This window comes from Suillus paluster, assembly GCF_016628075.1.
Source record: "Suillus paluster strain FC165 chromosome Unknown EDB91scaffold_32, whole genome shotgun sequence".
Classification (NCBI taxonomy): domain Eukaryota; kingdom Fungi; phylum Basidiomycota; class Agaricomycetes; order Boletales; family Suillaceae; genus Suillus; species Suillus paluster.
This window is the reverse complement of record NW_024537592.1, coordinates 141,438-161,391: the sequence shown is the minus strand read 5'-3', so window position 1 is coordinate 161,391 and position 19,954 is coordinate 141,438. Positions and strand designations below refer to the sequence as shown.

General features: G+C 48.0%; 7 protein-coding genes across 7 annotated transcripts; 3 read left to right on the top strand and 4 right to left on the bottom strand.

Annotated features, from left to right (window-relative positions):
• Positions 1 to 4,409: 4,409 nt before the first annotated feature.
• Positions 4,410 to 5,805, bottom strand: EDB91DRAFT_1237746 (uncharacterized protein; the record flags this gene model as incomplete). The annotated part of the gene is made up of 4 exons (XM_041321624.1): positions 4,410 to 4,580; positions 4,686 to 5,142; positions 5,206 to 5,480; positions 5,539 to 5,805. 4 exons carry the CDS (start codon positions 5,803 to 5,805, stop codon positions 4,410 to 4,412), a joined length of 1,170 nt encoding a protein of 389 aa, XP_041176345.1.
• A 1,149-nt stretch (positions 5,806 to 6,954) lies between these two features.
• EDB91DRAFT_1249287 (uncharacterized protein) lies at positions 6,955 to 7,329 on the bottom strand (the record flags this gene model as incomplete). The annotated part of the gene is made up of 1 exon (XM_041323053.1): positions 6,955 to 7,329. The coding sequence occupies one exon, from the start codon at positions 7,327 to 7,329 to the stop codon at positions 6,955 to 6,957; it is 375 nt and encodes a 124-aa protein (XP_041176344.1).
• Positions 7,330 to 7,704: 375 nt separating this feature from the next.
• Positions 7,705 to 8,751, top strand: EDB91DRAFT_456331 (uncharacterized protein). The gene is made up of 4 exons (XM_041327317.1): positions 7,705 to 8,235; positions 8,287 to 8,431; positions 8,497 to 8,576; positions 8,634 to 8,751. The coding sequence occupies exons 1-3, from the start codon at positions 8,080 to 8,082 to the stop codon at positions 8,541 to 8,543; spliced, it is 348 nt and encodes a 115-aa protein (XP_041176343.1). The 5' UTR covers positions 7,705 to 8,079; the 3' UTR covers positions 8,544 to 8,576; positions 8,634 to 8,751.
• A 529-nt stretch (positions 8,752 to 9,280) lies between these two features.
• On the bottom strand, positions 9,281 to 11,210 carry EDB91DRAFT_456337 (uncharacterized protein). Its single transcript, XM_041327318.1, has 16 exons — positions 11,120 to 11,210; positions 11,056 to 11,065; positions 10,974 to 10,993; positions 10,882 to 10,914; positions 10,729 to 10,825; positions 10,634 to 10,662; positions 10,550 to 10,580; positions 10,463 to 10,495; positions 10,337 to 10,413; positions 10,225 to 10,279; positions 10,068 to 10,166; positions 9,902 to 10,018; positions 9,810 to 9,850; positions 9,729 to 9,754; positions 9,529 to 9,674; positions 9,281 to 9,472 (listed from the first exon to the last, which is right to left on the bottom strand). The coding sequence occupies exons 1-15, from the start codon at positions 11,177 to 11,179 to the stop codon at positions 9,539 to 9,541; spliced, it is 864 nt and encodes a 287-aa protein (XP_041176342.1). The 5' UTR covers positions 11,180 to 11,210; the 3' UTR covers positions 9,281 to 9,472; positions 9,529 to 9,538.
• Positions 11,211 to 13,314: 2,104 nt separating this feature from the next.
• Positions 13,315 to 15,022, top strand: EDB91DRAFT_1249285 (uncharacterized protein; the record flags this gene model as incomplete). The annotated part of the gene is made up of 2 exons (XM_041323052.1): positions 13,315 to 13,649; positions 13,825 to 15,022. The coding sequence occupies 2 exons, from the start codon at positions 13,315 to 13,317 to the stop codon at positions 15,020 to 15,022; spliced, it is 1,533 nt and encodes a 510-aa protein (XP_041176341.1).
• Positions 15,023 to 17,245: 2,223 nt separating this feature from the next.
• On the top strand, positions 17,246 to 17,577 carry EDB91DRAFT_1249284 (uncharacterized protein; the record flags this gene model as incomplete). The annotated part of the gene is made up of 2 exons (XM_041323051.1): positions 17,246 to 17,366; positions 17,417 to 17,577. The coding sequence occupies 2 exons, from the start codon at positions 17,246 to 17,248 to the stop codon at positions 17,575 to 17,577; spliced, it is 282 nt and encodes a 93-aa protein (XP_041176340.1).
• A 197-nt stretch (positions 17,578 to 17,774) lies between these two features.
• On the bottom strand, positions 17,775 to 19,645 carry EDB91DRAFT_1237744 (pyridoxal phosphate-dependent transferase; the record flags this gene model as incomplete). The annotated part of the gene is made up of 8 exons (XM_041321623.1): positions 17,775 to 17,876; positions 17,931 to 18,440; positions 18,506 to 18,654; positions 18,707 to 18,838; positions 18,907 to 19,017; positions 19,074 to 19,317; positions 19,355 to 19,431; positions 19,486 to 19,645. The coding sequence occupies 8 exons, from the start codon at positions 19,643 to 19,645 to the stop codon at positions 17,775 to 17,777; spliced, it is 1,485 nt and encodes a 494-aa protein (XP_041176339.1).
• Between the last annotated feature and the right edge of the window lie 309 nt (positions 19,646 to 19,954).

The window sequence follows — 19,954 nt, the reverse complement described above, 5'->3', positions numbered from 1 at the left end:
GGGTGTGAAGTGATTCATGCAAAACGCACTACACTCGATGCATCGCGCAGTTGATGCGATTGTGATGCATCACACAACCATCCTCGTTCATAATCCGTGATCGATATCAGTTGAGTGTACGACGCCATGCCATATCTAGGTCAACACGGAAATGAGAGGGAGACAAGAAGAATCGGACGCACCTGTAGGCCCGCAAAATTACACAGGAAGTCTGACTTCTGATTCTTCTAATTGCACAAGCTCATGTCGATGGCCATTGTATGTCGTGATCTTTTTCTGTCCCGAATCGAGCTGGTGTACACGAGAGAGCTGTGAGCGTAAGATAACTCGGAAGATCAATTATCATCAGCAAAGAACCCATCACGCTCAGCAAAACTCAGCGCTCAGCAATATCATAGGCAGGCTATGAAAGCTACGCCGTAGTTTGATGGTTCCACCTCGCATACGGATAGTCAAAATACAAAGAGTAACGTTTCATCTCGCGCGCATAGGTCGGCGAATCAGAAACAATCGCATATATACAGCTTAGCCTGGGTTTCCAGTCACACATCAATGATCAAACTTCGTGATGAGCTCACTGAAGGTGTGAAGTCCGTGCAGGCGGAATACAACATCACGGATGTTTGCTTCTGCTGGATTCGACCTACTGACTCACTGGAGGTACCTCCCCAGAAGAGTTGATTTGACTACATATAGGCTATCTTGGAGCCGCCTTGTTCGCCGCAGATAAGATGGAAAATTACTTGGGACCGGAGTGTCCAATGGTTTTTATTTGTACACCTAGCTGAGAGCGCTACCCAGACCTAGGGCCTTCCTCCTGCAACGACAACACCAGCAAGCCCACGTTGGAGTAGTGCCGAATGCCTGAGACCTAGATGATGCGCGGATCGACTGAGATTTGATGATGCTACACTACGAACATGCTAACGCCTGACCCATGTGCTGACTAAGCTACGGAAATGGCCGAGAGAGCTCTCGGTGCGTGACCTTGCCCTTGGAACCCCTAGTCCAACGTCATTGTTTATGCTGCGCCAACTCTGTTGGCTTCGAGCTTCAGCCGGCTATGAACACCTACAGAAAAGGCTGTCGCGCCCATTATAGCGAGAACCCAGGAGTATTCGCGCGTGTAGGGTAGAGTGATACATTTTCGAACGAGTAGGAAACATATGTCCTCGTCGTCGATGGCATCCTCTCAACTGTCTTTGTCGCCCTCTTCATCATCCTCGGCTGTAGAGGACTGGATGCCCAGGGAATCTAGGGTCCCAAGGGGTTCTTCGACGTGTGCTGATAGAAGCGTGACTGGATCTGACTGGATCTACATGGAATTTTAGCACTGAGATGGCAACCCGTAAGAAATGAACAGACGTTGCGCAAACGTCTTAGAAGGCCTTTTAAGGACAAAAAAAAGTGAACTCACCCTTTGATTCTCTGGCTGTTATAGAATACCAGCCTTCTATTCTATCATCAGATGCGGGTATAATTTCCCAACACATCAGAGCGCGCCTCCTCTGATTTTTATTTGACTGAGGCAAGCACTGGCAAGAGATTGAACGGGTCGATTTGTACAGCAGTTGCCCAAAGGGAATCGTAGGCTGTCGGTGCATCAGGAGCAAAGCTATCATGTGGATGTTCACGATCGCATTAACGGCTTTTTGATAAATAAATAGAGGATGCACCACGTAGCATTGATCATACCCAGGTTCATCCAAAGTTCAATATCGTAATGGTTCGTGTCGGTGGTTGTTTGGATTCCAAACAACCATCGACGACACGAACCATGTCGATATTCCTTGCCACCTCGTCCTCTGCCTCGTCTTGTTCATCTTACTGGGGTTGAAGGTGCCTTGCCCTTGAACTGTATCTGTGACTGAGGTATTGCAACTCGGCAACTCACCGCCCAGCGCGGCGGCCATGACCACATCCGTCCAATTTATTGCAGAGAACATACCATAGCCTGAAACACTCAATCAGTGATTATCCCATGTCAAACCCCGATGATACTCACACCTATTTTAATTATTATAGCGAACCAACAAGCTGGCCAGGAACCTCACTCACCCCTACATAGGAGTGCGGTCAAGTAGACGGAAAGGGCAAGCATCAGCGCAGAAAACTCACTGCATCTGTCACCGAGACTGGTGGAAGACTGTCTGTATGCCGTCGGTCAGAAGAAACAAACACAATGTATGCAAGGAGACATGCCCATCATGAACATACTGGTTGTGAGACACGGCTTATTAGCATAGCGCCAATGTTATGCTGGCCCTGAAAACGTACACAGAATATGGTATTCTGATGTATTGTATCTAGAACATTTTGCGATCAGCACTAGCCAACCTCGCTTATAATGCAAGCTACGCACACTGAGATATACAATAGTCATCAGGGACAAGCGTTGCCTCTGCGCCGAAATTACCCCGTTGTGTTCTAACACTCGAGTATGGGAGAGTCTGCTCACCCAGACCAGTTCAACCTAGCACAAAACCATTCTTAGTTGAGATAGTTACTCCCGTAATGGCATCATCTCACTTCTTGTGCGAATGTCAGTACTGGAAATAACATAAGGATATCAATGGCTCTATAATACTATTTCACTCACCCCAATCGTATACCACCGCAGCACAGCCAGCAACTGTAAAACCGCAGTGAAGGTTAGACCAAGACACCATATACACCACTGTCTCTCCACAAACCTGTAAAATAGCTGTGAAAAATTGATTAGTGGCCACCAGCTGAGATCATTTGAAACTAGGGTCATATTCAAGGGACGGGTGTGAGTGAGTGGGGAACTTGGTGAACGTATAACGATGGCGTTCGTGCTAGATATGTCACCATCCGGCACGTGTATCGCCAAAATCGGCATGATGCAGATGAATACTCGTTCCTGCTTCAAGGCCCTGAATTGACTGAACTAAGGATTGCAGTGTGAAATCAAGTAAAAAGTGGGAATCCTCGATTGAATCAGAGTAGATTGTGGGTCATGGACTTACGAAGCAGTGTCACGCACAGGGAATGTTTGAGCACCGGGAAACTTGTCGAAAAGTTGTCTGTGATGTTGCGGAGTTGCGTCATTCTCGAAATATTCTGCTCTGCTTGCATTAATTCAGGAGCCCCGTGAGTAAAATCATGCAGTCATCAGTCTACCACCGGTATAGGCGTGATGTGACCATAGACAATGCCTGCGGTCTCGATGAGCATCGGCACTCTATGTGCCCCGCTGGCGTGTGCTTAGGAGCGTAAGAGCTCCTCCGAAGTCTCATAACAAGGTCCCATCCTGTCAGCATGACACCAGGAAAGTCAGACACGAAAAATAGAACAGGTTGAAACCGAGCAAGCAGATACCTCACCTGTCGCAGCTGGACTGCGAAAATCGCTCTGAAACGCTTCCAAGGTCACCAATCAATACCTAATCACCATACTCCTCCTCGTTCTCAGCATCCCTTGGCTCACGCGCACCCCCTCGCTCTCTGCCTCAGTTATCGCAAGGATGCATAAAAATAGCGTAGGGCGAATCGCACACAAAACCCACGAACGTAATGCATCGTGTTCAGGTGATGGTGATGTATAGATTTTCTAGATCTCGTTTCATGATACGTGATTGGCATCGAATGCATCACACTATTTCTGGGTCGAAACATAAATGAGAGGTCATGGGAGATAAAAGATAGCCCTCACAACCACATGACCACACAGGAAGCTTGTTCTTCCAATTAGACAAGCTAAAATCATAAATAGTCATTGTGTTTCGCTTTCACTGACCTTCGTCGGTAACTTGACCCGGGCCATATACGCTAGACCATTATGAGCGTATTAGAGAGATACAGCAAAGAATTCCCTGCGGGATATCTATCACGCTAGCGATATCACGAGCAGGACACAGCAGTTCGATGGTTCCACCGTCGTAACGGAGGGTCAAAGTCAAGGGTTCGTTCTGTAACGTGGAGGTTGCCCCGCCGAGCGCCTTGAGCACCTCGCACTTGACACCTCGATAAGAACACCCGCATGCACAGCAGGTGGACTGCCCTGCGTACCACGCAGAGGGAATAACTATCGGTTGTTAGTGGCCACTAAACCAAAATGCCGAACGACATTACGGCTGTTTCTAGAGACATGAATCTTGTGCAAATCGCAACACAACACAACATCCATCCAAGCACATCAGGTTTGTGTACAATCTGATGATCTTTGAAGTATTTATATACTTACAGAGCACTGCACGCGGCGAGAAAGTTGCAAGTATTTCTAGAAATCCTGAACGAGCCAAGTAGATTGTTATGCGGGCAGCCGTTAAGGCTATCGCTCAATGCAGTGAATGATAAATGATCGATCAGATGTGTTCTTCATGGCGAGGAGTATTTGTGCTGGTTAGACTTTGAGGGTTGACTCGAGCCACAAGTAGGGACATCGTGTTATGACATTTCAACGTCCTCGTCATCGCTGGCATCCTCCCAGTCATCCCCGTCGCCCTCTTCGTCGTCCTGGATCGGGGAGGGCAGGATACCCAGCGCATCGAGAGTTCCAAGGAGTTCTTGGACGTGTTCTAATATAGGCGTGTCTGGATCTGACTGTGACTCGTGCAACTATATCGAAAAATGTCAGCACTGAGATATTAACCAGTAAGAAATGAAAGGAGGTTTTCTAGTAGAGCTTGCAAGGGAAAATGCGTAGGAACGAGGCAGACCTACCGTTCGGCAAGTTTCTAAGCAGTCCCTCGAGTCTCTGGCTATATCCTCCCATGTAAGGCCCTCGCTTCCTTCTACTTCGCCTCCTTCTTTCCGGCGTTCAGCTACCAGCCACCACCCCCACCCCATGAGGTACCAGCCTTCTACTGAGGTATCATCAGACGCAAGAACATTTTCCAAAACATCGAGAGCATCGTGGTAAGCGCCACACTCCAGAAGCAGCTTGGCGCGCGCAAGCCGCACAGAAAGAGGAAGAGCAGCAACTAAAGCTTGATTATGCGCAGGAGGCGCATCTGGTGAGGACGGTGGGAAAGTGAGAAGTGCAGCAAGTGCCTCCTCCGTTTTTTCTTGACTGAGGCGAACGCTAGCAAGGGATTGCAGAGCCTCGAGGTTATATGGATCAACCTGTAGAGCATTTGCCAGAAGGAGATCACACGTTGATGATGCAGCAGGATCAAAGCTGTTATCCGAAATAGGTCAACTCTTTCACGAAGGCTTTGTGATAAGTAAATTGAGGACGCACCATAGATCATATTCAGGGTCCATCCATAACTCGACCATTCCGATATAAGCCCTCACGATATTACTTTTCACCTCATCCTCTCCTTCGTCCTGTTCATTTTCCTGTATGGGTGAAGGTGCCTTGCCCTTGAGTTGTGTCTGAAGTATGTCGATAGCTGCCTGGTAGTGATTCAAAGCGGTATGCGGATCGGCAGATAGTTGAGCAAGATAAAGGTGCGCTGAGGGTGGTGGGGGTGTAGGAGCTGTTGGATGCGGTGGAAGCAACGTTAGGAATAACTAAGGGCAAGTAAATGATCAGGTTCATGATACAAGGCGAGCAACAGTTCCTACTTACCTCTCTTGCTTCATCCACTTCCCCTGTTTCGAGGAGAACGACACCCATCATCTCCCTCGCCTGATTTTTTTCGTTCACCGACCCATCGTTCCTTGCGAGAACACGCTCGATGAATTTGCGTGCCAAAGGGAAGTTGCACTGTATGATGAACTCTTGAGCCTTGTCAATGAGTGCAGAAATGGCTGGTGTTGCTGAGCTTGAGGATGATTGCGATGAGCTTGTCACGATGGGTGCAGACTTCTTAGCTTTCGCGCGCGCTCGACCCATTTTGAAAGTCGCGATCAATGGATATGCGAGAGGATCTTTGCAGAGGTGGTATAGGACCCCAGAAACCACGACTCCAATTGTGGGCCATCACCTTTCCGTCAAGTACTTCCATCATCCCAAGCTCCAACTCAAACAATACCTGTCACAGGAAATTGACCAACAGGGACATCGAATGAGAATGGCAGGAAGAATCTCCGTGCCATCGAACAACTTGGAAAGTTAAACCCAACTTCACCAGGAGGAAGAGAGAATCGGTGCATATTGCCGCGGAATGCTGGTGCTGTCAGTATTAAACAGGGTCGGGGCCCGCATGAGCGCGAACGTCCACTGGATTAACGAGCTCAGGACGCTTCCCCAATATCGCATCCTGCAGTGTGTCCAAGGACGTGTTTGACATCATGCTCAATTTACGCCGTAACCGTCATCCCCACAGGCAGAGGATCATATTGCCCGCTTGGTTTGACGCGGATGTTTAGCGATCAGCGTAAAGCTCAACTATAGGGAGCAGAAGGAATATATCTTCTGCCTCGTGCAATCTCTATATGTAACAGCTGTTTATCAGAGGACGGTACCGCACCGCTTTTAATCCAGATTCGAACGGTTGGAGAGCAGAACAATGTGGAAATCTCAATTCAAGAGACGACCATGAGCGAGCACATGCTCCCGTCCCAAATTTACTGGGGCGCTTACTTTCAAGGTACTGCGTTCACCTCGTGTTCAGTGCCTTACTCGTGGGCTAGTGATAAGCCCGGTGATGGACAGGTCCGTGTTGTGGTCAATGTTATCTGGCCGCCTTTCTGACCCCTTGAATGCTAGCTTTTCATAGGAACTGTTCAGACCCATAATTAAACACCTGCAGTAAGTATGGTACTCCCACCGCGCTCGTTCCTGCACAGATCGTTCGCGATTGTGTTCTACACAGGGATTCTAGACCCAAGATACTGCAATATAGTACTACCATTCTGTCCGCAACTTATATTCGCCCGGTACCCTGCAGGCACTTGCTGTGCATTGTTATCTTCTCTTCGATCCGCTGCAATCGTGTCCCAGCGGTGTCAACAAGTCCCCTCGCCATAGGCGTTCTCGCGCTGTCAGTACCTGGACAGCTTACTCCGTGACAGAAGGATTGCGCAATCTGGGTCATGATCATCAGGAGGCCGAACAGAAAGCAATACTCGCGGGCGTCGACCAATACAAGGGGACCTCGACGCCAGCAAAGCGGCTTGGACAGGAATAACTAATCAGGGCGTCAGGGACTCTGCGAATCAACTCATCAGCAGGCACAACTGCGAAATTCAGGCTCTCCACGACAAGGTCGACTAAGCTATGCTGAAGAAAGCCGAGCCCGAGCGTTACGAATGGCACTACTATGCGGCCAAGATGGTCGATGCGATGCACGAGGTCGCTGACGAGCAGAATAATGTGGATCAAGCCATTGTAGCTGCCAAGCGCCGAGTAGACCAAGTTACCGCGGGCATGAAGAACGAGGAGCGTTAATTGCAATACAACATTGCCACCATGCATGGTGGAGTCGACAAATTCAAGATTGTCACGTGGGGGACGGCACTTGTACGTGTGCAAGGACGGCAAAGGCGGAAAGAAGCTAGCCTTGGATGGGCTATTGCAGCACTCGAAGCTCACATATCGTCTGGATCAGTAGCGGCTATAAAGGAGCGTAAGGCCGCTAAACAGGTGCATATCTGACGTCGCCTCCCTCGTCATCACGAAAGAACCAAGGCGCACAACATCAGAAAGATTTGACTGGAATATTCCTGAGGAATATTCTTCGTGGTTTACGGTCACTTTCCGCGGATCTTCAAGCTTGACATCATCGAAAAAACCACGGAAAACTGACCCTTCGGGAGGTTAAGGCTTTCATAAGTGTTATGTTCATTTTCACACAGTATGTCCTGTCTTTCTGTGCTTCGAACCCAGGTCCGGGCTCTGACGTGATGCTCACAGACTTGAGTCGCACGTCAGCAAGCTGTGAGTCTGCCGAGTGGCATCTCGATGCGTGGATTAGGCCTGGTATACGTATATATAAGATCTACTGCGAAGCCTCGGGCATCTTTAGGAAGATGTCAGGCGGGATCGGTGACTCAGGTGTAATTCCGAGATGAAACTCAGTTCGTGGATGTCAGAACCGTAAATCCGCCGGCAGAAACAAAGGAGTTGCGTATTATTACCTGGACATGTCTGGGCATTGCCTGCCATGAGAAACTATCAGCCAGCTATGGACTGCACACATAAATTACTGGGAATGGTTGTTTATCTATGTTTATTTCTAAAGCTTTCACACAATACGCACAAACAATACGACCGCATCTTCCGAACCTAAGTGCAGCAGGCCCACTCGAAAGCTGGTGCCCGCATTATTCTATTCCAATGGCGTCTATTTTGTCCCCTTTCCGAAGGGGCTACAGACATCTGGTATGTAAAGTTCGACCTGAAACATTGATATTCTCGGCCGACACTCCCTAGCAATACCTCGCACATGAACAACCAGTCATCTTTTACTCTTGCGTCCTCGGACTTGCGGGACCAGCTCTTGCTCTGACTGTGCCTGCAGTCAGGAGGAATTGGCTCGGATATACTCCCGCGGAGCCTATACCTACCACATTTCCTGGTACGTCCTTGCCTATCCAGTTTTGGTCCGCATCGTGCTGTTCTAAACACGGCTCTTCTCTTCAGTGCCAAAACGACAGCGAAGGTCTGTACAAGGCTATGAGGACGAGTAGAGTAATTGGTGGTTGGGCTAGAATCATAGACAGGTAATTTCACTTCATTGCTCGCATGCCTTTCATTGACAATCGCTCGATTCGTAACAGTCATTTTATTATATCACAATATATCGACTGCCATACATGTATATTAGGCCAGCCGTCGGAGAGTATCCTTTCATCGCCTTGACTCAATACCGTGAATTTACTCGCGAGAATACAATAATGGTGTGTCGACCAGTGCGAATTCACGTCTGCTATACTCTTTTACGCCATCATTCACACTACCAATTACGTCGAATATCTATTTCCGTGCCTGTGAGGCGCACTCCCAATCTTGGGCCTCCTCCTACACCAGTAATGTGACGGTGTGAAGGATGCTCTCTTTGCGACTGACCTCAGACGTTGTGAATGAATTATCCACCACTGAACAGGCTAATCAGCTCTCCGAAATGGTGTGCCAGCGGAGTACGTACCGGTACCGCAACCATGCAGACGAGAACTTGATTAGGACAGGCAAATCCTTCAGCTGGGACTTCCGTATTCGCAGCCATGTCCGCGGTTGGGATATTTGATTTCCCCCTTCATTACATCTCAATGTCCTCTACACAGGTCCGAGCTCACCAAATAAACACCAGCCCCAAGATGACGCCATGAAATGGAGAGATCAAATCATCTGAGATTAACTGAGCCTACGTCTGATGGCTTGCAATCTACGGGGCTGTAACCAAAGTAGCAAACCTTTTGCTACTCAAGGTCTTCCACGCCTGTGACTATGTATGGCAGTCGTAAAACACGACATTGTACGTCCATTCCCATCCGAGTGTTATCCCGTGTCAGCATGCATAATGGCTGCATGGGATGTGGCGAAAGTAATCATATGTCACGTTCGTAGGAGTGCGATCCCGCTTTACATGTGGGTAAAACCCAAAGGGTTTGTGCGACTCCTTATTGTTGCGATACTCGTGAGCTAGATGCATTATGAAGTCACGGCGTTACTTACATACCGAACTTCATAGAGTCCGCGATGGTGAAGCAGCGCTGAACGTCGTCAGGGAAAATTCATCCGGATGGGCATAGTCTTCGTTGTATCTCCATAGCGCTTGGTGCATTCTCGTGACCAGCATAGCATGGGCGGTAATTTGAATGCTTCCAGAGCGATGAGCGTGGTACAATCGTTATGTAACAAAATTTGACACCCACCTGGACGCTAAATCAGAGTATGATGCCTGTATATTGATTAAGTCAGTGACACCCCAACGGTCTCTTGGATCAGGTACTGACAGGGAAGATAGCAATGGCAACTATGAGCACAGCAGAAGATACTACGACGCGTCACTCTTGGTGCCTTGAAGGAAAGAGACGATTAAACCCACCAACCCCACACACAAAGTAGAATATATTATGCTCCACAAGAACTCCAAGCACGTTACTACTTCCCCGTTCGTGTTGGTAGTTAGAGATGGCGCGGTACAATGTCAAACACAAGATTTCTGCGACAAATCAGATGATTTCAGACAATATCACGTGACTCAGGCTCACCTAACTCGGCGACGACCAAGAGAACGTACACAAAAAGTATAGCAGTAGTTTCACCTATTTTGGAGCACCCCGAAATCCCAATGGCGATCGAACTGGTAACTGAAGGGGCGAGATCGTTCACGATGTGGCTTGTGTGGATACCAAGAGGGGCACTTACCGGTTGTTGAGGAATTGTACTTCACGAGAATGGCAATTATTGGTGTCAGGATAAACTGAATGCAATAGATCAATGCGAAGAGCGCGCTGCACAACGATATCACAGGCCTTACAACAACACTGCCGATGAAGGCCCACAATATCCGTTTGGAACGGTCCCAAATGGCGTACGTTCGCACAAAAAATATGCCTTAAATATATATTATCAGTATCGTCTGCGGTGCACCACTAATACATACTTTCTGCTGCAAAAACTATGACACTACCGAGATCTGACGAAATGGAGGTCAGATTACGGGCGCTACCCGCCCAACCTGATCACTTACATGAATTCAGCGAATAGTATGTTTGGCACATCTACGCAGGAACGTCAGAGCCACGCCCCCTGTGCGCTTACACGGGTAACTTACGCTGAGCGATGGATAGGTTTCCAGGGTTCCTTGATTGGATCGATGTCAGGTAAATGGGGCGCGATAAACGTATATCAGCTTTTAAATGTACTCACGGATCAGAACTACGCCTAGATAAACGAAAGGCAGATATCGACAGAGGAGATAGAGGTATTTGACTATTCTCCAGCTCGATTTCGTAACAAATGACAGCTGGATGAGATGACACGACGGTGATCATACTACTACTGCTTTAATAATACACATACCTCTTCATCCAATGTCGTGACATAGTCATAAACCTCAATTGACAGAGAAGTTTTTAGTCTTCAGACGGAATGATTTTGGCCGCACTACCTACCCACAACGCCACCAAAGCCACTGCGGTGACAGGTTCGGTGTCAGTTATGCAAACATGCGGTCGTATGCCAGAATGTACATACCATAAGCGTACTGCGACGTTGATGAATTGTTAGGACGGCTTCATTTTACTAGATCGTTACTCACCTTCATTTGAATCAGGACATCGGGGCTTGCATTTTCATTCAGACGCACTGGGGACTGCATACTGAGTGAAAAAGAGAGCAAAGCGCTTAAACCTACTAAGCTCCGAATAATATAAGATGCAGTCCGTGGACGTGGAGCTTCTCCGATTCTCGGCTTCGAAAGTACTTTCTATCGATCACATAGTTGGCACAAAGGAAGGCGCTTGAATATTCGAATGGCTCAAGATGTCCATCGCGAAGACGACGGTCCACATTTGCCTTATTGAGCGGACCATCCCGGACCGTCATAGACTCGTGGCACTTTTTCGTGGGTCAGCTTACATCCACATTGAATTGCCAAGCTAGTGTTATTTCATCAACAGCATACTTAACTGAGAATCTGCCGTCCGTTCGTCTTTTCGCGCTTAAATTTCCCATGATTGTGCGGATATGAAGTTATGTGAAATGCCTGCAAGCAAATGTGGGCCTTGAACGGAGGCTGGATATTCAATTAGCGAAGCTTCTGTTCAACCCTCAACCTTCCTTTTGCAATAGAAATCGACGCTTCCCATTCCGCTGCCGTATTTACTTTACCGTATCAACCGTCGCCGGTCGGTATCACCTTCGGGTACTCAGCCAGAGGGAACCGCGCTTCCAACTGACAGATACACAACAATGATCCCGCAGGCAGTCTGATTCGGGCTGCCGGGATTGAAAGAGGCCTATCTGAATTGGAGATGAATCCAGTTATAGGTCCCCGATCAATGCCTATTTCATTCTAGAGCTTGCGACCATGAGCACCATGAGGAGGCACCAGGCAACAGCACACCCATAATTTTAACTTACCTATGTAGACTTCGCAATTGCTTGAGATCCGCGATCCATATCCAGTATCTTATCTGACATCCAAGTTTAACAGTGCCCCTTGCCTAGATATCAGATTCTTTGCTGCTTACCCAAGCAACGAAGCCACTTGAAGGACATTAATGATCGTCCACTCCTGCACCACGCCTACATAGCAACAAGTCAACGAAGCAAGGCAGGGCAGGAAACACCGAGGTGAGACTAAGATCCTGCAGACATTCATTTGAGTAGCTTCGTGAAACCTGAATAAGATAGGTAGGAGGACTCGATCGACCAGTAAACGGAGCTAAATGTTGCGGTGGCTGAATCACTGAGATTGGACAATCAGGTTTGTGACCGTCTGCAGCCGCATTTACCTATCATATAGTCAGTACCTACTTACAAGGAGACGGGAAATGTGAGTTCCACGCTGTCATTAAGGGAACTTAGCGAAGAAGTTTCAGGCTGTAACAACCCGTCAATCGCAACCATATACTGCACGTTGGGCACATGTGCAGAGCCTCACGCACCCCTGGGTTCAACGGTGAACTTTGTGGCTGTGAAAGCAGACATCATTGGATGATCAATGATGGAAGCCGACCTATTGAGCTCTTTGGTCAAAGTTCTCAGCTGTCCGACTTGCGGCGATCCATGGCAGCTTCTCACCTAAATTCCGTGAGCTGCTTAAGTCGAGTTAAAATGGTAGGTTGTAATAATTAGATAAAAATAAACGCGGTGTGACGTTGTAAATTTTCGTAGAATTTGAATAAAACATTTTGGCAAAAAATATACGTACGTGGGATTGTACGCGGAGAGAAAGATGGGGCGAGTGATAGGCATTTGCCGCACTAACTGCTCGATGTTGTTCCAGAGATCATAGCGGATTTTGAAAGTTGTAAGAGATATGGGCGCTTGAATGCGAGGGAAACGAGGTTGACGTTGACGTTGACTTCTCCCAAACGTCATACGACGCTTGCTAACCATCAAAATTTACCGGATCAAGCCATTCATACCCCCATGGAATGCTCGTGGAATTCTTTTTGTTGCGGAACCGTGCAAGGAAAAATAATGAACAACTGCAGGAAAACACGCTTGTTCATGGCCCAATAATAAGACCAGGTAAGTAACTATCTGAATATGTTTATGGTTAGCCTTATGACGCACTTCGGGTACAGATCTCTTCCAAAGTAAAATTCAATAATCAAGTGCCAAGTGGTCACGCTCCTCATCCCCAGCACTCCACTTTTATCCGACCGTGTGTTTTTCAGGCTGAATCACTTAAAAGGGCCAACAACCAAACTGGTTTACCATTCCCCACACCCCGTATCCCAGCTTATTTGTTGAATACGGCGGCGACCGATCGAGACGATCATTATGCCCTCTGTCGTTAGCTTTGATGGCTTTCGTCTGCGCTGGAGGTCAAAGTCTTTCGCCAAACCACTTCCCCCTAGCGAGAACGACAGTGATCGTTCGTCTTCACCTCAACAAGTAGAGAATCGTATCAGTTTCCACATCACCACTCCCAAGAGTACACGCCAATCCGCAGACCGACCCCGGAATGTTCAACACAATGAGAAGACCCTCCCCGGATTACCTACCGGCACCAGCAGCAAACAGTTTCATGACGAAGTCGTGAATGAAAAGTCCAGCACTCATTATCTCGAGCAACCAATGGAAGTAACACCCGACCAAGTTGTCGGTCTCCTAACGTGAGTTCCGGCCAATACCTTCCTTGGGCACTGTGGGGCGTTACATGTGGTCGCAGCAATAGATGTTCTTGGAACTCTAACTTTTCTTTTTTTGTTCGTTTACAAATTCGGCCCAATCTCGGATTATATTTCATTAGCCGATGGTCTCACTTGCTGACTTTCCAAATTTCGACAGATCAACTACAAATATACATAAATCATTACTACCTCCACCACCTGACAGAAAAACATCCTTGATTCGTCGTGTAACTTCGAAGCTACACATCATCGTCCCTGCAACTGCTTCGCCTTCACAGCCCAAGTCATCCGTGCGGCCAGCACATGCCGCGGTTAATGTGAAGCACTCCCCACGACCTCCTCGATCACCCCGCATTGCTCTTCCCCGTTCTCCCACCCTTCCCAACTCTTTTGTCTCTCGCGAGCACCGTGAGGCGGCGCTGCGTGAGCGTGGCTTACTTCCGCCTAGGAAAGATCTCAGCGAACAGGAGCGTGAGGCTGATAAGCGCCTGGGTCTAACTCCTCTCCCTGACCAACACGAGAATGGCTCCAGTGCGGCATCGAAAATTAAGGAAGAATGGTTGTCCATAAATCGTTCCTCTGAATCACGTGCCTCGGATTCTGGGTCTGCATTTCACCCAAGACAGATACCGAACTTCAGTGCGCTGGCATCAGGGGTAGCGCTCATATCCCATTCGGCATCTCCATCGCTGCCTCGGACCTCAACATGTGATTCAGATTGTTCTCGCGCGGACCTTAATGCCGAGATACCATTCCTGGCAAGATCCTCAATATCCAGTAGCGTCCCTCCTCTATCCCAATCCTCACACCTAGAAGCACTGCAGGAGGAGCCTGCAGAGCATGTGCCTCCAACGTCACCGCCACCGCATCATGTCCAGCCGCCGATAATCATATCTACCCCCGTTGAGGACTCTTTCCCCCCGGGCTTCGATGTCCTTGTTGAGAGCCCAATCTCTTGTACCTTCTCTACCCATCTCGCGCCTCCAGGGTCATCCTCACAGCCGCATACACCCCTACCGGTCTCACCAGACAAGGAAAACTCATCTTCTCCATTCTCGGCGCACCAATCCCGGCGGCGTACGACAGATTCGAACGATCGCAGACGTTCTTCATCAGTCGGAACCTCTCTGTCCAGATTCGGCACTAACTCGCTCACCAATCTTCGACGCTCGGTGATTGGGAGCATAAGATATTCAGGGTCAAGTGCGAATCTGTCCACTGCTTCCAGTCAACTTTCCTCTCCCCGTGTGGCTGTCAGTCCGACGATGCACAACCGCGGAAGCATACTGGTTGAGGCTAGGGGTATCCAAGATGCAGAGAGTCGCCGACTGAGTGAGTTGGCATTCTTGGATTGATCATGCGGATCTTCGGATTCAAGGGTTGGTGATCGAAGGCATCTCTGCTCTTTGCTTCGTGGAACAATTTGGCTGTCCCGGCGCATCGTGCGAGTGGTGCTACATCAATGGAATCACCCCCTGTTCTTTTGCAGGTCACTTATAATTGATAATCTTCTTCGCCCATCCTTTTCGAACACTCACACGGCGACGCCTTCCACATTCATTCAGGCTAATACATCCATCAATCATTCAACACCCTCGTTACTTACTTCTTGCATGTAGTTTTAATCAATTCATTTCATTTTTTGCAATACCTACTCTTCATCTTTCACCGATTCTTTAATTCTTTCACCAACGCGATACCACCTACTTGCATCCTCTCCTTTGGAACTACCCTTTGTACTGTTGTAATCGATCACATTGTAAAACATCTGACCAAACCTTGACTCAATTGGTGTTGCCGACACGTAAAAAATGCTCCAGATGCCCTCGTGTCGATCGGTTGTGTCCGTCTCAAAGGTCTGCGCAAACCGTTAGTTCACGTTAGCTTCTCCCATCAGCTTCTCGAAGGTATTCCTCCGTCTTTTGATATTGCGCTTCTACTAACTGATCGGCGTGGACAGCAACACCACACTTTGGCAACCAGTCAGAGCTTCTAAAAGTGTCCGAACCTACTACAGCAGCACAGCTCAAAGACGAAGGTTCTGAACGCAAGACTACGTCGAGGCGATTGCTGTGAATGACAAAAACGCAGTTCTGTATGCCAACCATGCAGCTTGCTATCATGCACTGAACAGGTGATTCGGAGTGGTGCTGATCATGAAAGCTGTAGTAGTGAGCACTGCAGTTGCTGATTTTGATCTTTAAATAGATATCTAGAAGCTGTGGATGACGCGAGTATGGTACTTTTACTGCGGCGTATACTTACATGGACTTTAGAATTCTGACGCGTACGTTAGGCTACACAGCTTGATCCGTGCCATGCTAAAGGGTGGTCACGACTGGCAGCATGTCGAGACGTAAGTTCCTTTGTTCTCCACATCAGCATGATCTCACTTAGTACTATCATAGGCAGTTGAGCCTTCTGCCTGCCAGGCATAAGCATTTTCTTCCAGTCCACACTGCTGCGGACTGAGAGAAAACGCTTATGTCTGGCAAAAGGCTCTGAACACACTCCCAAAAACTAATCAAAGTCTCGCAGAGCGACAACAAAGAGCCAATAAACTGCCGGTTTGAAAGCCGTGCGTAGGCGTTTAGACCAGCCTCCTATCGAGCCTCTCCGGGTCAATCAACAATCTGGCAAGTTTCCTTGGCAAGTGGCTGAGGAGATACTTCCTGAGCTCCGGGAAGTCCGTACCCCATCTAGCAGTGTGAGCTTGAATTGTAATCTTGCATGCCCTCGCTGAATAGTTGTTGGGGCTCCTTTCATTCAGGCTTGGGTGATTGCATATATGTATGAGATGATCTTTGCAAATTTCCAATAAAGAGTGGTGTGCTAACGTTTGAGTGCTGGTAATTCGCCAAAGGGGTTGAAAAAAAAATCCTCACCCTGAAGCGCCAGGTGGTTTTGCGCATTACGGAAACCTAGAGGCGAGAGTTGTTTACGTACATACAATAATTTGATACTAACACGTTTTAGGGGTTGGCGAGTTTAAATGATGGGTTGATGCATGACGATCACGCATTCCATATCAACGAAGCTAACTGGATTAGCATTTACAATAAACAAGGTGATCTTGTTCTAGAATCGCGTACTCAAGTTGCCGAAGTCCGGTCTTGTTCGAAGCTACGGCTCGCGAGACCTGGAACTTTCAAGGACTTGAGACTGTCAAAGAAATGGCCCAGAAACGCTTGAAGGAGAATGGCTGGAATAATGTACGCCCCGCTTTGGCTGTGACTGTTCGGTGCGTCAATTAAGATTATTTCTATCTTATAAGATTTATTGATAATGAGAGCTGCATTCGACGGCAGTTTAAGACAAGAACCTCTAGCTGGTATTACAGACGAGCTCTCGACTTAATCGAATGGGGAAGTATTTGGAAGGAAGTTCCGAAGTCCAGCAGAGGAGCGATTTTCGAGCATACGTTCTTAATAAGTGTCCGTGAGCCAGCTGACCCCGACTTCATATCGTCTTTTATTGCCTACCCTCCTGGAATTGCTCATTCTTATGCCCCTACCTCCCCACGCTTCCGGTCCTCTGCTTATCATCGCCTTACTTTACAGGCATGCTAGGATTATATCATGTCTAAATGGCCCGGTACGCCAGTAATCCTATGGAGATGGATGTTGAGCTTTGGGCAAGGAGCCGGAGCGTATATGACCGCTGCCAGTAAATACCCCGAGGATGACGAGTTACGTGCATGTAAGTGTTCCAACACAGACTCGGACACACGTTTTATAAGCATTTTTCAGGGTACTTCAATAGTACTTTGGATTGCATGCGAAATGCTGGTGTCCCCATTGACAACTTCCTTGTGGTCGCTTTTGGCCTACAGGAATCCGTACCCAAGATGAAGAAGATATGGACAATTTCCGCGCTAGCGCGAAGGTGGCAGAGACCTAGAAAATACTAGAAAACCTGGTACAGAGCAGCTGAACTCAGGAGGCTTGTCGCCGAAAAGAAGTTGACTCCTGAATGATGATGTGCCTTTATGATCACGATTCATGCTATCATCACAATTCACGCTATCATTGATGCACGATTCTCATATATACTACATGTAATGCTGTTACCTACACATATCTGTACTTGAAATCAACACGACGTCTGCTAATCCTGAAAGAATTCTCGTAAGCCCTTGCCAAGACGTATCATGCCCTTCTCGATGATCTCCTCAGTGCCACCGAACGTTGCACGAAGAAACCTCGTTCGCTGTCTCCGAGTTAAACAAAGTACTGATGAGTCTATGATTTCGGTAACACTTACATCGCGCAATGGCACATGCCCATCGCTTGCCACCCATAGGGGGTTTTCCGGTATAGCGAAGGTAGAAGATGGTATGAACACGACGCCTTGGGTATTCATTAACCTTTCGAAAAGCTCCTTCAGCAGGTGTTCCGTATTCGTCTGTGCAACAACAGGCGAGCCACCAGAATACTGCTCGCGAACAAAACGAGGATGTCTCTCAAAAAAAACTTCTATCCAAACAAACATCCCGGCTTCAGGGCAATTTACACTGGCATAACCGGTAGATTCCACTTCGCGCTGAAAAACATCGAGGAGGAAATCACGGCGTCTCTGGTAGTCCAATCGTAAGCTTTTCAGCCACCGAGAGAAGCCCTCGACTTTCCAGCCATGTTCGCCGAGCATCTCGGTGACAAACATCTGACCGAAGGCGTGTGGTGGCTGGGTCGACGAATCGGTGTAATCTGCCAACTTTTGATGAAAAAGCTTTATTGCTTGTAATCCAACCCAATCGCATTCCGGGGGCAAGCACTTTGCTGAACCTTTAGACAGTGGATCAGACAATCAGAAAGGTATCTATGTTTTGTTGGATGCACTAACGTGTCGATACGAAGCACGCGGCCGTCGACATCCATTGACAAGAATGTCGGTATCAAGGTGCTTCTGAAATCTTGAATAAATTCATCAGGATCTGCAGACGTACGGCTCGTTTGAGGTATATCGTATTGCAAGAAATAATAAGGATCTGCGAGAAGAATGTCAGACGACGTGCGGATGACACCGCTGAGTAGATTTACCATCTTCTATGATAATTAAGTCCCATTTCTGTGCAATGGCATAGATCTTCTTGCGACGATCCACGCTCAGCGTTGATCCAGTGGGATTCTGGCCAACCCTGATGATACATCCAACTTTATTGATGCGATGCGCTTTCAGACTGAAGCTTAGAAGCTTACGGGATGATATAGAGAACATGAGGCCGTCGTCCTGACTTCACCTCGTTCCCATTTGACGAGGACTTTTTCCAGCTCCTCAGGAATGATACCACCAGAATCCATCTTGATGCCGACCCACTTAACGCCGTATGCGAGGGGGGAATTAGTCATACCTACAGCACGACGAGGTTAGCTTAGAGCAATGATTCGACAAAAAACTTTTGCTGACTAGGAAAAGAAAACTCGTCAGTCAAAAAATGATCTCCCTTCTCCCCCAAAAGGCGATAAACCTTCGTGATGCCATCAGAGTTCCCCAATGTCAACAGCACATGATGATTCGGCGGAGCAAATATCAACTTCGTGAAGTCAGGTGAGCACGTCTCTGCACTGTTGTAAGTCCAGCAGCACGGGAGTATGGGAAGGCGTCGCGAATAGGATAGTGCGCACTCCTGATCTTTGTATGAATGTATCATCTGGGCGGGCCCAGGAGTTGTTACGCCATGATGTGACTGGATCCGATGCATCCTGCACAGATGGCACTTCGTACATAATTTGCCTGAAAGGATACAACGAATGATGAGGATCGCCTAGAAAACATTCTTTTGGCTATATGTCATCATTATGTATGACAGCAGGATTACCATTTGCCATGCTGATGAGATCAGCGACCGGGCATTCGCTGATCACCCGCAGGATGTCTTTCAGTGGATTGGCGACTCGATCTCTAGCCTCACCCGATAGGTGGTGTGAAAGGTCAATGGCGTTGCTAGTACCATGATTATCGGTTTGGGGTCCCTCCATCGAACAGGTGAGAGATAAGGGAGAGAAGGATGATCTTTTCGGAGCCGCTGATAATACGCCATCCTGTAACGGTAGTGAGAAGCTCGAGAAGCAACGATACTTCCGTCACTAAACGCCGGTTGGTCCACGTCTTCTTTTACTGCATTCGTCTATCCTTGCTATAGCATTTCTTGAGTGGATGCCAGCTATGGCGATCTGGAGGCCAAATAAGGCCGGTGCCATCGATACTGCTTTTAACCATCAACTCCAAACCGCCCCCGAGTACAGTCCTGCTACTGAGGAATGAGATCCTAAGCTACATTTACGGCA